Source organism: Antennarius striatus, chromosome 23, assembly GCF_040054535.1.
Source record: "Antennarius striatus isolate MH-2024 chromosome 23, ASM4005453v1, whole genome shotgun sequence".
NCBI lineage: Eukaryota > Metazoa > Chordata > Actinopteri > Lophiiformes > Antennariidae > Antennarius > Antennarius striatus.
Genome location: NC_090798.1, coordinates 2,325,534 through 2,342,204, shown reverse-complemented (window position 1 = coordinate 2,342,204; position 16,671 = coordinate 2,325,534). Strand labels below are relative to the sequence as shown.

Genomic DNA, 16,671 nt, shown 5'->3' with positions numbered 1-16,671 from the left:
TTGAACCCAAATATTAACCCTTTAGCCAATATTCACAAAATAAGACAATAATTTGAATTTAAAAGTGACAAAGAAATAATTTTAGGACTCTAATTGTCGTCTTTGGAGTACAGCCACTTCTCTTTTATCATCTAAAGCCGCCAGTTGAGGCGGTTCAAGTTCCTGATCATTTCTGGGCACCATGGATGGAACACAAATCTCCTATTTTCCACTAAATAGAAGTCAAACTGCTGCCACAACAATCTAGATCCCTTAAAACTGCAGGATCCTCAAAGTTTCTGCAAGAAAATTGGAGGATAAACTCCCAACCCTGACAGCAGCTTTGTTGTGTTGGGTTTCGTTAAGGTCTTGTAAGGAAAAAGAGAAGCCCGTTCTATCCTGAGTCTGTCCGCCCACCGCCTCCTTTCAGGCCGTCTCCCCCATCATTTCTGCACCCCTACAACTTTAAAGCTAAGCATCCCCCACAATCCTCCCTGCAAAGTTGTCTAATTAAGGCTTTTTTTTTTAATCGACGTGTCGCTTTTGTGAGTCGAGGCACGCAGATATGAGAAGCGGCGTTATCCTGGGATGTCTTCACCGGCGTGTGTGCTTGTGTGGAAGCGTTTGTTTATTCCAGGTTTATGCAGAGCAGATTCAGCTTCTCTGCTTCTCCCTTTGGGCTTTGATTGGCACCGACAGACCAAAATGCAGGGTCAGAGCTTTTCCTCTCATCACTTCATCACTTCAGTCCATCATTTGTTCCCTTCCTAAACCGTTTCTGCTTAAGCAGATCTATTACATTTGGGAAAACTAAACAATAATTAGAATTCATTAACAAACAGAAGATTCAGCTGCCCTTTTTTCCCCTCTGAGCTACGCAGACAGAAATCAGCCTGAATATTTGCTCTTTTGCTTCACCATTCAAGGTTCAGCTGACGCTGCTTGAAGATTTGCATGCGGTACGTATAGAATTCACTTTCTTTCTTTTTTTTTTTCTCTGTGACGGGAGAAGGACTGAAAAATGAGAACAAAAGTTGGATTCAACGTCAGCTGAGCAGATATTCAGAGAGGAGAGGATCATACATTCTCAGGAAGATGCTGCCCACCCGACCCTGAATCAAACCCACACGACTCGCTGCAGGAGAACGGTGGAGGCTTCCCACCACCACTGCTCCTTGCTCTCTGCGGATCTGAGGCTGGACTATATTTAGACTTGTATATCCAACTGTACATCATAACAGCTTGTAGTTCTGAGACTTGGAAGATTTTATTCTCAAGCCAAATCGAGTCTTTTTATGATTTGATCAGACTTAAATCCACATCTTAATATCACTCGTCCCTGAAAGGCGATGAGGATGAGGTGTGAATGGTCCTGTTCTCCACATTCAAACCAGAAGAACTTCATTGGTTCAACTCTTCAGCAAGTCACGAACCAATCAAATCAGATTTAATCTCAGTTTTTCACATTTATTCCATTTATAAGTCTGCATAATACCTCAATCCTATCAAATCAATGGAGCTCGTTGTCAATCTGACATTTACTCATATTTTATAAGCTTGTCTTTGGAGTTCCATCTGAAATATTATCAGTTGATTTAAAGACTGATTATATCTAGTAGTGCCAAATGCTGCAAATAATGGAATATTAAAGACATGCAATGACCATGCTAGTGCTACATTAGCATATCTGCATTTCTATGATTGCAATTGAGCCACTGTAGAATTATTTTTCACTGCATGACTCTTGTTGCTCTAGTGAAAACATGTTTACCTCATGGTTTTTTCTGTGATTACCGAGTCACTAAAGTGGAACATATAAGGCTGGAAATACACTTTCTGCTGTCAGGCCCAATCATACAGCAGTCAAAGCAAAGCACTTAAACTAAACAACGCACCGACCTTCAATTTTGTTCTGCTTGTGCACTTTCGCAAATTGCTTCTTAAGAACTTCACAGATTGCTGCGGGAGGGAGCACGACGTGTTCCAAACACAGAAACACACGCTTACGGAGTTAGGCTTCAATTTAAACTCGTCAGAAATTGTTATGTTGTCCTCGTATTGTTTGTCCCTTGTCGTTTTGTTTGCCTGCATTTGGTGGGGCCGCGTGAACACATGTAAAAGCTTGTTAAAGCGTTACCAAGCTTGTAATATGTTTACGTACACACCCGCAACACAAAAGGGTGTTTCTGTTATTAGAAAGTAAATTTAACCTTGTAATTACTCTCGCTGTCATAGTTTGCTGCGTTCGGCTGTGGGCAGATACAGTTTCTCTCCGATTCATACATGTGAAGCGTTTTCCAGCATTTTTCATCTGGAAAATTTAAATGTCTTTATGTTTGGGTGATAAATTACAATATGTAAGGAGATTTTCTTATGGTCTTCAGTTTAGTTCTCTCACCCTGAAGTTATTCACACCTTCATGCATGATTTAATTTCCTGATGTTATTGACTGTCATCAGACTCATCATCTCGAGGATCTCTTCTTTTTTTTTCCACATCAAATATACTATTTAAAGACAGCAGCTCCTGCTTATATTTATTTATTGTGCTTTGTTTCAATCAACTTTAATCATCCAACTTTTATTTATATTTTATTTCAATCTATTCTCCATATGAGATCTGTCTTTGGTGCATAGAGGAGATTTAACTGAGGAATAATCAATGTGAAAATACAGGGAAGGAAGATCTTCAAGTGTCATTAGGTGGTCATTATGGCTTTATTAGGTCTATTAATTCTGGTAACCATGATCACATTAAATATAAGTGAAGAAAAATAGATGCATCACAGATATGAGGAGAGAAAGGCATAGAGATGATAATGGGAGACAAGCAGAGGGGGACACAGTGTTGTAATTTGGTTTGGTCCCTACGAAAAAGCAATTTGTTCAGTCATTTGGGTCGACATGCTGGATGGAGGCTCCTTCAAACGACTGATTGTAGGCTGGAATATTTTCTTTTGGTTCTTCAGGGAAATAGAAACCATTTGGAATTAGAATCCTAATTGAGCATCTGTCACTGTGTCTAATAAATCCCACTGCTGATGAAGATGGTTTGTGTGTGCTTTGCTCCAATATTCAGAATAATTTAAGTCGGTGCATATCTGAGTAAATCAGAACTGAAAAGGGAAACGAGTTCAGTCACAGATGACTGGAAACCATTCAAACTTTATTTGTCTCATTCATCGTCCATCATTTCAAAGCTTTGGGGCCTCTGGCTCTAATTGTCCTTAGGTTTGGCCCCGTCCTCTGAAATCATTCAACTCAGGCGATACAAGTCACAGATAAAACCATAAAAGAAGGATGGAAATACATTTGAGCACAATATTTCCACTTAAACAGCTTTTAAATAAACACTTTTTATTTAAACGCAATACAAAACCTCAGCAGACATTCCCACCCTCTCAAAAAAATAAAATAAGATTAAGAATTGTCAGCAAAAGAAAAATAAACAACTGAAAACTAATGTGACATTGTGTGATTTTTTTTTTTTTACTGAATGATGCAGTAAATAAGTCAGGCAAATAAATTGTACAATCAAAAACAGAGAGGATCATAAATTAACATTTAAAGGAATAAAAACATTTGTACAACTGGTTCCCAGTCAATGATAAATATTATAAAAACCTAATCTGATTGTACTTTATTACCTGTTTTTTTCCCCACAAATGTCTAACAGGAATTTCTGATTTACACAGTTCGATTTATGTATTTGAACAGCAGTTTAATAAAGCTTTTATACAAAGCACAGATATTCAAAATGAAGTTTGTATCTGTGGAGACCCAACGTGCTCAAAAGTAATGTCAATAGAAGAAACATAATGAAATAACTACAAAAAAATCCAGCAAATATCTTTATAGAGTTATGAAATAATCCAACAAAAGGATTCCAGGTGAGAAAATGTAAATTCATTCACAAAAATATGTTGGCTTTGAGTCTTCACTGAGAATAGTCACATGAAATAAATGATTCATTTTATGACATAATGCATCATTATGTGGTTAAACCATATTCAACCATATTCATATTCATATTGGCATATGGACAAAAAAATGTAATATTCAACACGTTAGGTCTCCAGTCATGTTTAATATGTGACAGACAAACAAGTTTCTCATTAATTTACAGCAGGTTTAAAGCAATTTCAGTTGTTCAATTGTTTGTACCCTAAATAAATATTACGTATTTGAGTACATTTCAAACACTTACAAATAAATAGAAATTGTTGTGCGTCTCGTACGTTCAAAAATGAGTTTTGGATAAGCAAATATTTACACCGACTTTACAAAACTGCCCATCCTCTCCTCTTTTTTTATGTGCTCCACTTTTTATTCCTGACGGAGCAGCAGTGGTTTTATTTTTTATTATTGTAAATTACACAGAGAAAGACTCCGACCACAAGAGATAGTGTTCTGAAATAATTAATTTGAATGCAACTGTGCTTGTGTCCATTTACAGAAGGTCTATGTAATTTTGAATTATGTAGAAAAATGTAGAGAATTAATTTTTAGACATTGGTTTCCTAAAGTCCCATACTGAACATACGTAGATGTTTTACCAAATTTCTTGCAAAGGAAAGATTATACTGTACCAGTGTGTCATGAAAAATAACAGTGATAATACAACAATGGGACCGTTCAAGTCCAAATAATAAATAATACACTCACTCCCTTCTTAATTTGTTTCCTTGCTTTCTTCATACCTCATCAGCTGGGGGAACCCTAAAATCTTCAGCCCGACTAGGTCCTGACAAAATAGGTAGAATTACAACCAAAAATTCAATCCTTAACTATAGAAATGTAATAAATGCAATATGCATGAGCTCTTAAAATGTGCCCAAATACATTCAAAGAGAATGCAGAAGATGTGCGAGGCTCAGTCTTTATCGTACAGCTTTAAACGACATCTTAAGTGGAGCTCATTAATTATTTAAACGCTGCAACAAACAGGCTTCGAGTCGAGTCCTGTCAATTTGTTTAAATGATTTTGATTGTTTCAGTGGAGATACTGCGGGGTTGATGGTAGCATGTAAAAGCCACAATTAGACACGGAGCTCTCTCTGTAGTAATATCGAGGATTAAAAATACAACCCGCAATCCACAAACATTGGATTCATGGTAAATAAAACCTCTACAACGCAAGATTTGACCACAGCTTGAGCGAGCTGAAGAAAATAAGACATAATGCTGATCTGATAAGAGTGGAAACCAGTGAGGCGTAAGGGACATAAGCTTTATGGGTTCGTTCTTGGCAAGTCTTAGTGACTACAGGTGAGTTTTTAAGGCTTATCCCATGGATAAGATTCCCCTCTATTTCTGTTTCAATTGGTTTACACTCTTGAGTTTGTAAAAGAATGGATGTTCATTGGGCTCTTGATCAATGATTGGGGAGATATCTCAATGTCTGCCTGGCCTCTCATAGGAGGATCTATACAAGACTGACAACCCTTTATGCCATTATGTCTATGTTAGGGAAAGAGAGAGCCAAAGAGAGCTTGAGAAAGAAAGACTGAAAGCAAGTAACGTAATACTTTACCAGTCTGATGCACACAAAGCCTACTCTGTGACTCACAGGAGGCCACATATCGCCACTTTCCTATTGAATTCTAGTCACATACAACAGGTTTTCTTCAAAGAACCACTTTCATCCAAAACCCTCTCCCATCCACTAAGGTGGTCGGGTGTGCAGAGGTGTGCAATTTCGCAAAGTCCCAGTGTTGATTTCTCCCGTTATTGCTCTGCCAACCTTGATGCTTATTCAAACCAGAGATGGAAAGGATTCAAGTTCAAGTCTGGATTTGGGTAACCCCTTCCCCATTGTTCAACATTTATTTTTAGTACAAACCAATTTTTTTCCCGAAAGATGTACTTGTTTCCAGTACCTCGAAACAACCATGCATAATAGTCGTGAAGGTCAAAGTAGAGCGATGCCGTGTTTTGTGTTTCATTCAACTTTTATTCCGTTTTGGAGGCCTGAGTTTTGATTTAAGTCGTTAAATTTGGGTTCCGACTTTGCGTTTCATCATGCATTTTTTGGGGGGTGGACCCTTTTTGTGCTGTAGGAGCAGTGGGGTCAGGGGGCAGTTCAACGTGTTTCACTTGCAAAGACCTAACTTTTTGCACAGTTGCTGTTTGTTGTGTGGTCCGGAGTTGGTGTCTGTGATAGTAGCGCATTGATTGGGAATGTAGGAGCAACCTTGAATACCGGATCTCAGGAATGACAAGCTTGAGGCAGAGTTCCTGGGCATGGCTTGACAACCCATGACTGATATTTCCTGGAAGGTCATACCCCATAATGTCAACTGTTCCTCTTGGCTGCCAAGGGCGGAGATTCTTGTTTTTAATCTGCATGGAAGAGCGAAGCTGCACCTGTCCATTGAAACAGCTTCTCATGAGTCTCTCCTGGGCCTGTCGTAGTTCTCGTATCTCCTTTGCAACGCAACCCAGACCCAGAGCTGCAATTTGGTGCCACAAAGAGGCATTGAAGTAGTCATAAAGATACGTGTCTAAAGCATTCCAGGCACGGATCTTTGAAACAAGATCCGGGGTCAGCTTCTGCTTAGAATCTTCCTTCCGCATGTTGAGCTTAAGATAAAGAATGTCGTCCAGATCCCAGGAGAGGAGATGGCGAAGGACAACCAGCGACTCGTCAAAGTAATCAGCAATCATCACCAAGGAGAAGGTCTGCTCCACCTCTGCAAGATAGTCTTGTACGAACTTAACATCTGTTGCTGGGTGATCCTTGTCTTTGCCGAAGTCGAACGCCAGGTTGTTGCGTGCGATCATAGAGTCTTTCTCATCGGGTTGGTAGTAGCGCCAGGGGTCTGCTAGGAAAGCCTCCAGGGAACGATTGGGGACCCTCCTGAAGCTATGACAGTAGTTAAAGTAGTAATTGAATGCGGACTCAAACATGAAGCTGGGTTCTCTCAGGATGGTGATATAAATGGTGTCGTTGGGCATCAGACGCCGCAGCTCCTTTATGTTGAAGCGCATATGACTAGCGATGATATTCGGCGGTATCGTGTGCGGGTGGACGAAGTGAGTGTTGAAGGAGTTGGGGTAGCAGAACTGGTGACTACAGGACTGGATTGGCAACGCCACCGTCAGGTTGTGGCGTTCTGCAAAACGGAAAAAGAGGTTCTGCATGGTGCTGCTGGCCGTTTTGTGTGTCTTGAGGAAGGCAACATTGGTGTGCTTCGGTTTCTGGTCCAGGACAGGGTGGGAAGGAAAGGAAGAACAACCAAAATAGAAAGCATCCATGGTCCTGGAAGAAAAGATAATAGAGCATTAGCAGTATGGTTTCATGCCAAAACAGAGTACTACAGATGCAGTATTTGCTTTGAGGATGCTGATAGAGAAGTACAGAGAAGGCCAGAGGGAGCTGCATTGTGTTTTTGTAGATCTGGAGAAAGCTGATGACAGGGTGCCCAGAGAGGAACTGTGGTATTGTATGAGGAAGTCTGGAGTGGCAGAGAAGTATGTTAGAGCGATGCAGGACATGTATGAGGACTGTAAGACAGTGGTGAGGTGTACTGTAGGTGTGACAGAGGAGTTCAAGGTGGAGGTGGGACTGCACTGCTCTAACATACTTCTCTGCCAGATCTACAAAAACACAATACAGCTCCCTCTGGCCTTCTCTGTACTTCTCTATCAACATCCTCAAAGCAAATACTGCAAATACTCTTTCTTGGCTGCCTTTTAACTTGATTGTTTAACTATGACATAAAATGGGGTGTATGCAACCCTCCCTTAATGTAGTACAGTATATAAAATCTTTATAGACGCTTGAGGCACAATTGAGGTGTGATAATCGACCAGGCGTGTTTCATACTTCTGTGAGTGTGTCCTATCACTCACCAACTCACAAGATTCCCGTGGTGAACCAGGACACTGACAGTAGTGATGACAATAATCAGCAGGAATATCTTCTTCTGAATCATTTCGTTGGGCTTCAGTGGGACTGTGTGAGGTAGACAAAAGAGAACACAGGCAAAAATTAAAACCAGTATGGATGGATAAAAGTCCTAAAGTTACCTACCTATTTATACTTCCAAGGAACGTTTTTCCTCAACCACCACAAGTATGATATCTGTGTGTGTGTGTGTGTGTGTGTGTGTGTGTGTGTGTGTAAGATCATGTGTCACAGGGCTCTTAATAAGAAAGGGGATTTAAGTTGCTTTCAGCACAGCCTTGACTTCCCCCCTTCATCCACCTCATCTTTACCTGCACCTCCTCTCCTCACTCCTCTCCAACACTCCGGTTTCTTTAATCACAATGGTCTGATTGGATTTCTCTTATGCTCTGTGCGGACATGACAACACAGTGAAAGGACACCTGATGCCTTTGTTCCCAATTATTTGACAAAAGCAGATGGTAGCACCGACCAGCGCTGGAGTCTGGAGATGGATCCAGAACGGAACCAACTCCACCAAGGTGGTAATTCCTATTGTTGCTTTTTTGTGCCGGACAGCGGGAGGGGTTGGCAATAAGTAGCATAAAAATTCTGCAAAATGCAAAATAGAAAATGTCTAGACATTGATTGTTAAAAAATGTCCATTTAATGTGTGTTTCTGTGTCTATCTCCTATCCATTTTTCCTCCACTAGTTTTCATAGATATTTATGTGTGAACACTTCCCGTCTTGTCTGAGCTTTGAACAGAAGAATTCCATCCAATCACCGTTAATTTGAACTACGCTCCACTGACTTCTCCTCGTCTCCGCTGGGCTTTTCCTCTCACCATCACTCGACCCTTTTAACCCTTTATGTTAGCAGTAAAGGCAGGTCGAGTTCCCCTGATGACGTCCCTCTGGTGCTCTTCAAGCATCTACCCCACCCCGTTCCTGGACCTGCTAGAGTACAGCTCAAACATGCCCATTAAATATGTTTACCCTGTGATTTGGATTGCATATGTGTGTGCTTGTGCATGAGTGTGCTACAGAGTGTGTCTGGATCATTAGTCGTCTGCAGAATGGACTCCCTGTGGACCCAGAGATACAGGATTTACCCACCCCCTCACCCCCCCGAATGAAAGAGACAGGAAAAACAGGGGGACTGAAGAACAGGGCGAGAGGGAAGGAGAAAATGAAAATGGCCTGAGACTGATTGAGGGGGCGCGATCAGCATCAGGCTTTGTTTCTGTGTTTATCGATGAAAGCCTTTTAGATTGCGTCTTACCAGAAGGCGTCTTAAGCCAGAACAAGAAAGAGAACAAAAAGGAGAGACAATACGACAGAAAGACACTGCTCCCTTTGTTGAATCCACTTGTCAAGGATATCTTCATTTACATAAAGCTGAAATTGCCAATATGCTTTAACAGAAGTGCTCCGTGATTTTCATCCAGATCACACCATCAACTATGTAGACGTTAAAAAAAGACTAAACGTGCCATTGATTGAATTTCTCTTAAACTCTCTGTTTCCATTCACGATTTTTCCTGCTTCGTTTTAAAATGTTTTTGTAAAGGTTTTCCATAAAGTTCACCACCACCACCTCAGTTTATTCTATAAGTTTATTCTGCTGTACTTTTGACGTTTTCCCACTCTCACTAAGGATAAAACAGGAAGTTCTCCAGCAGATTCACCAGCACAAAAAATGAATCATACTTGACTCTAAACATGTCCACTTCTCTGAGTGTTCCACTACATTTTCAACTTTAACCCTTCACTAAATGAAATAAATACAAAACCCAGCGAGCTTATCTTCACCCCAGAGCTTTCTGATTATGTTTAGCAGTGCAGGAAGCCTAAAGAGGTAAATCCACGCTGCAAATAAGCCAACATGCCATCATGATTGGAAACAATGGTGGATCTCCAAGGAGTCTTTGTCAGATAATGGCCAGAATGTACCCAATTACAAATTTTTGCTAGATTTTCCCCCTTTTCTTTAACATTGCTAGGGTCATGTTAAAAGATTATGTCCACCTCCAACCAAATCCTCCCTTCAGGAACACCACAGTTCACCTCCACCAGTGTCCTCTTCCAATCAGAGGTTTCTAATTCACCAGAGGGGTTCCCATCCCTTACAATGCCTACTGTGGTCTAAGACTGTCTCGTCTAGTGTTTCTAAAGAGAGGTCCTAAAGAGAGATTGTGAAAGGTTGTTATAAATAAAAGCATAAAGAAACAGCTGTAAGGTTCACATGTCATAAAACGCTCATGTAAAATAGTGTGAAACAGTGTGGCTCAGGATATGATGGACAGCGTCAGGCCAAACAAGAAAACCTATTTAGCAAATTAATTGAATAAATTGAAGCTAATCTTTTAACAAAAATCTCAAGGCACAACAAACCAGAGGACATGAGCCTCAGGATGCAACGCAAGAATTACGAGCGGATATAAATAAGCTGAGTGCTGAAAGACAGATGCAACAGGAGTGCAGGCAATGCCCGGACAGACTAGAGAGGGCATATATCAACACAAAGCAGGGCTCCAACAGGTCACTCGTCCTCCCCAGCTCCCCAACAGTGAAGTAGGGTCACAGGGCGCTTACCAGAGAGAGGAGACTGTCTGACTCAATGGTGACCCAAACGCACCACGCCAAGGAGTCTTCACACCAATAAAGGATTGTCCAGTCAACCTAAAGAATGCCAATTCCACGTCAGACAAAACGTTGTCACATCAATCCACCATCAAAATGGGAGCGAGTGGAAGACAGAGCAGGTGACACACCTCACACCTAGATATAAAGGTGTGGAAACACCCAACGATCACCAGAGACAGAAGCTGGCATGAGGCCCAATGGCAGCAGCAAGGAAAGTCGCCTCCAGCTACAACATGACAACGCATTCTGAAGCTATGATCACTTCAATCCTTACCCCCATCGCTGTCACCACTAATATGAACAATTATACAACAGACCCATTTATTCAAAGTACAGGCCAGCAACACAAATGGAGTTTTCCCAGTAGCACAGGCTTTAAATGTAATGGCCTGGTTCCACTTTGTTTCAAACATGTGCATAACTTCACTTGAATCTGTCTGAGTCTCAGCCTTCAGTGAAGCATAGAGGTCAAAACACAACAGCCAGATTATCAATAGGAAGCTCTCAGTCTGGCGTCACTTCCAGAACGGAGAAACACTCCAAACATCACATTTTAAATCTTTTTCCGTGAATCATTCCTGTTTTGCATCGAGACATGCCCCCGGTTATAGTTGATCACTTCAAACCGAGAACCGGACTCTGAATAATTACCCCACCGTGGAAACAACGCACACGCTGTTCTCACAAGTTTTCACATTCTATAATTGTCAAAAGCAGACGGCACGCTGCCTGCAGCAAAACTTTAGTGAATAGGGGGGAGAGTTGAGAAATAAATGAAAGGGAAAGGAAGCGGAAAGGTTTTATTCTAGCAGGAGCACAAAAAAAAGGAATGACCCACAAATTATTTGTGAATCTGCATAATTTTTTAATTATGGTCACGCTACAATCATGACATTGATAAGAGAAGATGAGAAAATGCATTGATTTGAGAGACGATAGAGAAAGCAATCAAACTGCAAAAAAAACCCAACAGACCAGTGAATAAACAGGCGACACAGAACAAATATGGACAACCACATTGTTTTCTTTCCCTTCCCCGCTTGACAGCTAAGAAGCCAACTGCTGTCACAGATGTCCTGTCTCTCCATTTATCTCAGCCGTTAAAAGTTTTCTACCAATGCGTGTGCTAACGAATATTCAATGGGGCTTTTACATTACTATCTGCTTCCACCCACTGAGCATTGAGCAAAAATAAAAACCCAACAAAGAGCAAATGTATTCATAAGTATTCATGTGAGCGTTCCGCCGCCTCTAAAAGCTCATCCCTCATATGTGAACCCATCAAATAAAAAAGCCGCCCACCAGACCTTCAGCTGGGAAACACTCCATCACCAGACGACACGTCAGTATCAGAGGAATAAGAGGGGATAAAGAACAAGTCGTACAAAGCAAACAACGTCTCTGCGGTTTCTGTTATCAGACAGGAATTAAATTCCCTGGTTAGAATATTATAAGAAAAGAACGACAGAGGAGGAGAAGCAAATCTCAACGCATCGTGAAAAATACCGAACACAGTGATATAGATCTTGATTTCTCATCACGGGAGCTAAAATAAAATGGATATGTTGAAATACAAACACTAACCGCATTGTCCGGTTAAAGTCGACGACGTTACGTTTTAGCAACACGCCTTTAGAGCTCCTGACATTCTGTCAGGATTTAATCCCCCTGTAAACAAACAAGAACTAACAAAACAAAAGCCAACACACACAACAACTCAAACACACTCTAAATAACACAGTTCTTCAAATATTTATACAAATGAACCTTCCAGTATCTCAGAGGTCAACATTTTCATTCTGTAGCGACGATTTATTAGATCAAGCATGTTGTTCAGATGGACTCAGGATGATGAAGACGAAGGGATCTAACGACAAATATCAAAAAGGATGAATCAACGTCTGCCCTCATCCATAGTTGTGGTTCTTGAATTTCATTCAAATAGACAAAATTTATTTAACGCGTAAATAAACATCTTGAAATTCCCCAACACTTCTCCAATAATGTGATTATTTGAAAAGGCATTGATACCATGGAAACAATCATGTGAAACAAATCCAATTCAACCTCACACAGAAAATCAAGGACAATACGAACCGTAAATCTCACTGAACGGCAAAAAAAAAAAACCTTTTCCATTTCATTACCTGCTTCCTAACATTTAACGGTGAATTTGCACAGCAGGCTTTGGATGTCATCACTCGCTGATGTAGTTTTAGTAATTTGCCGATTCCTGTAATATGTTTTTTTCACCATTCCAAAAATTAAATAGAAAGAAAAGAATTTTAAAAAAGCAGATATTAAAGTAATTAGTCTGTGTTTGTCTGCTCTAAGACAATCTAAGTCCTTAACACGACCCACTGACTCGTTTCACAGCTTAAAAGATTAAAAAGTAAGCAAGCAGTTTAACTTGATTTACAAACTTATAAATTAGTTTGATTAGCAAACATTAAGATAAAAATGTAGAAATGCAAAACCTGTTATGTCTGATTGTCTCTAAAATCAAGATCTGCCATTCTGAAAATGGTTCTAAGAAGATTTTTTACGCTTAATCTGAGATACTCACATCTACATGGCTTCAACTCGTCTTTTGCTGCTCAATAAAAATTTGCATTTTCCTCTAACTTTTCAATGATGGAAAAAACAGTTTCCAAAGGGATGTGTATCCCATTTAAAAGAGGGCACACGTCAGCTGTGGTGATGAAACATGTGACCTCCCAGCGCCGAGAGCGTCAGCTTGTTGGCACCGTTATGTAGAGCAGCGGTGCAGACAGAAAGCCCCCACAAGGTTAAAAAAAGGAATATTGATTGGAGGGCAGCCAGACAGGGCGAGTGAAGCAACATTGACAGTGTTTTGCTCCTGCTGTTGAGGAAAACTGTGTGAGATTGGAATCTGATTCCACACAGCGCTCCAACAACTGGATTCCTGGGTGTTTAATAGGTCAACCTGATGCTGGTGTGTATTTAAAAAATTAAAAAATAAAAAATTCTTAAAAAGCAAGAGAAAAGAAAAAATGATGAAAATTTGTCCTCAGATTTCTTAGATTTTTCAACTTAAGCTTGAAAACGTATAAACTACACACACCAATAAAAATAAATCCCAGATATAGGCTGTTTTTTATACCAACTGTACGGTGCACGCCTACCCATGTAGAACTGAGAGTTAAACTTCAACCAGAATTTTAACCTAAGACCTCCAAATAAGTCTTCATCTTATTATTTTTTAGCTGATATCAAACCCAGAAGAGTATAAAGAACCAGAGACCAATGGACGTCAGTCCTCGAAGGCATCCTGCACGAATCCTTATTCAAACTTTCACCTTGTGGGCAATTTAAATAGGATGTCATGTGATACGAGGTCATTAGGAAGACTATCATAAGACGTTATACTTCCTGTAACACGTCGGTGGCGTCCTGTCAGAACTTTCTGATGAAAGTGAAGCCCCATTGAAGCCACAGCTGAAACTGATATTCAGCACCGAGTATCTGGTTTCTGGTTTATCTTGTGGGATGGATTCTATAGATAACGTATCGAATGGCTGTTGGTTCCAGCCCCCGGGGGTTTGATACCCAACACAGGGTGCCCTTACTGACCAGTCTCACTTGTTCTCTGGATGGTTTCGCTTTGTGTGTGTGTGTGTGTCTCTTTTATAAACCTGGTCCTGCTCTCCTCAGAGGGGTTTGTGTTTCCACAAGGTTTGTGGGAAAGGAACCTCCAACGGGGCTTTAAATCTAAATCAACCTGAATATTTCAACACTGCTATCAACATCGGAATACAAGTCATTTTATTGTTGGGAACTAATTACAAAACTGTTTGCACAATGTAAGGTGTGTCTTGTTTCAAATCCAGTCAAGGAAAATCTTCACGTAAATCCCTAGTTTTTCTATTGTCACCACAAATACGGAGAAAGAACTAAATATAACTTTGCTATGCAAAACTCCACACAGAAAGGTCGGTTTCAAACACAGAACCTTCGTTCTGTGGAGTTAATCTGCACAGAATCACAGACGTATAAGCAAAAGCGTCAACATTCCTGATGAACATTGTGATTTAATGGGTTCAAATTTCAATTCCTGCAGCTGCTGAATGGATCTTATCGTGGATTTGGTTGGTTGTTACCAAAAGCAACATTTAAAACCTAACATGCCTTCTTTTTTTTTTTTACACAACATCACAAGCAAAAGCAGGTTACAGTATTTATTGCACATAAAAACCTTTATCACCTTATATGCGATTTTTAAATTTTTTTTAAATAGGCTATTCGTTGAAGCTGCGCCTTATAGTCCAGTGCGTCTTATAGTGTGGAAATTACTGTAATTTATTTTAAGGCAGGCGTGCAGGAGAGGGTTCAGCCAAATCGGGGGGGTTTTGGCACTAAAAACTTGATAGGCAATCAATTGATTTCCTTTAATTTCTAGATATAGATGTCTAAACGTGATGATCTACTCTACGTCACCATAAACCACCGTCAAAGAAACGCTTTGGTGGTTCAAATCTGTTTTATTTGAACTTGTTTTAAGGTTTTGGAGTTTGCTTGACTTTCAGAACATGGAGGACTCTCTGCAGGTTTGTCTGACCACAACAGAGATCCCAAGCTGAGATGCTCTCAGCTTCATGAATAATGCAGTAGATGTTATGCGGAACAGCATGGGCCGTCCAGATACGGGACTTTGCTCCCGTAATCTTCCCGCCCAGATGATTTAATCCAAGGTTTTCTGGAATCTCTCCATCGGATGTCTACAAGTAAATGAAACCGTTCTGGGCGAGTCGTCGTCCATCTGTCTTCATCTGGCAGCAGCGGAAACGTCGAAACACGCCCACCGAACAAAAGCCTTTTTAAAGCCTTGACATGTAATCATGGAGTCCTTTCAGAAACAATTAAGGCTCAAATCACTTTTATTTTTTATTTTTTTCCTCTTCCTTGTATTTGAAAACGAGCATCGCTGCCGTTATCTGACGGTGTCTTTCTTGAATCCATTTCACAAAATAGAACACGAGGGTTCGCGTTCAACCTTCAACGATTTGAAATAACACTTTTGCTCTCCTTCAAAATCAATTTAGTCTTTTGCGATGAAGCTAAAAAAAATGCGGCACCGATGGGCCGCATTAAACCAACAGCAGCTGAAATTAAAAGATGTTTCCCTGCTTCCCTCAATCATTTTGTTAAATTGGAACATTAATCTCACTCGGACTCACATCCACCTGCATCTCCTCACCTGAGATGCCCACTGGTAAATTTTTAATCACAAGCACTCAGGAAAAACCTGAAGCAGATCTGTTAATGAATCAGACACATCAAAATAAGCAGAAAATAAGATTATATTACACAATTAAAAGGTTAAAAATCAAATGTGATATACGCTGACTTTTCTTCTACGTAATAACCTCTATTGTTCTGCTGATTTCTGCAGAACCACTGGATCAAACACGCCGAAGAATTTGTGGTACTTCCTCCAGAAACACGGGAACATTGACTTCCAGGGAAACTCCTGCAAACAGGGTAACGCTAACTTAAACAAACGGAGGAACTCCTACAAACATACCCACAGCCATTGTGTTCCCTGGCAAACAGAGATCCGCCCTGAAAAACCAGCATCTTCACAAACAGGATACAGTAAAGCGTCGTGAGAGCAGCGCGTCGCGGCGTGATCCCTCATAAATAACCTCTTTCGTGGAGCATCGGCCCATAAAAAGCCCCCCTCAGTCTAAAAAGACCCTCGTGATGAGATTTACCACGATAGTGCAGCGGCTCTCTCCAGAGAACACACTTTATCATATTGACTTTTTCAAGAGGCTGGAGTGTGTGTGGCTGCCTCCCCCCCCCACCCACCCAATCTTCCCCTAAACCTCCCCTCCAATGTTATTGCCTGCTTAGCTATTCTTTAAACACAGCACACATTCATCACCCAGTCTTGTGCTTTTTTTTCTTGAGGATATGCATAAAAACATTTTTTTTAAAAACGGAGAAACGACCTGCATCAAAACGGTTTCTGAGGTCGCGTCCCCTCCCTTCTCCTATCCTACTTTCTGAAGACGGAGGTGAGTGAAGGACACCCAGCGAGGACACAGGAGCTGGAGAAGACACCAGGGAAGAGTTCTATTCCTATTGAACAGTGAAAAAAAGCACTGAAACTACTGTTTCTCTGTGGTCTCAT

At 40.7% G+C, this 16,671-nt stretch overlaps 1 protein-coding gene across 2 annotated transcripts; it reads right to left on the bottom strand.

The window, feature by feature from the left end:
* Positions 1 to 2,831: 2,831 nt before the first annotated feature.
* LOC137590566 (galactose-3-O-sulfotransferase 3-like) lies at positions 2,832 to 16,162 on the bottom strand. 2 transcript variants are annotated; one of them, XM_068308227.1, is made up of 3 exons: positions 16,060 to 16,162; positions 7,833 to 7,935; positions 2,832 to 7,239 (listed from the first exon to the last, which is right to left on the bottom strand). In XM_068308227.1, exons 1-3 carry the CDS (start codon positions 16,067 to 16,069, stop codon positions 5,961 to 5,963), a joined length of 1,392 nt encoding a protein of 463 aa, XP_068164328.1. In that variant the 5' UTR covers positions 16,070 to 16,162; the 3' UTR covers positions 2,832 to 5,960. The 2 variants fall into 2 exon arrangements, with proteins under 2 accessions (XP_068164328.1, XP_068164329.1); XM_068308228.1 differs by lacking the exon at positions 16,060 to 16,162 and adding an exon at positions 13,081 to 13,137.
* Between the last annotated feature and the right edge of the window lie 509 nt (positions 16,163 to 16,671).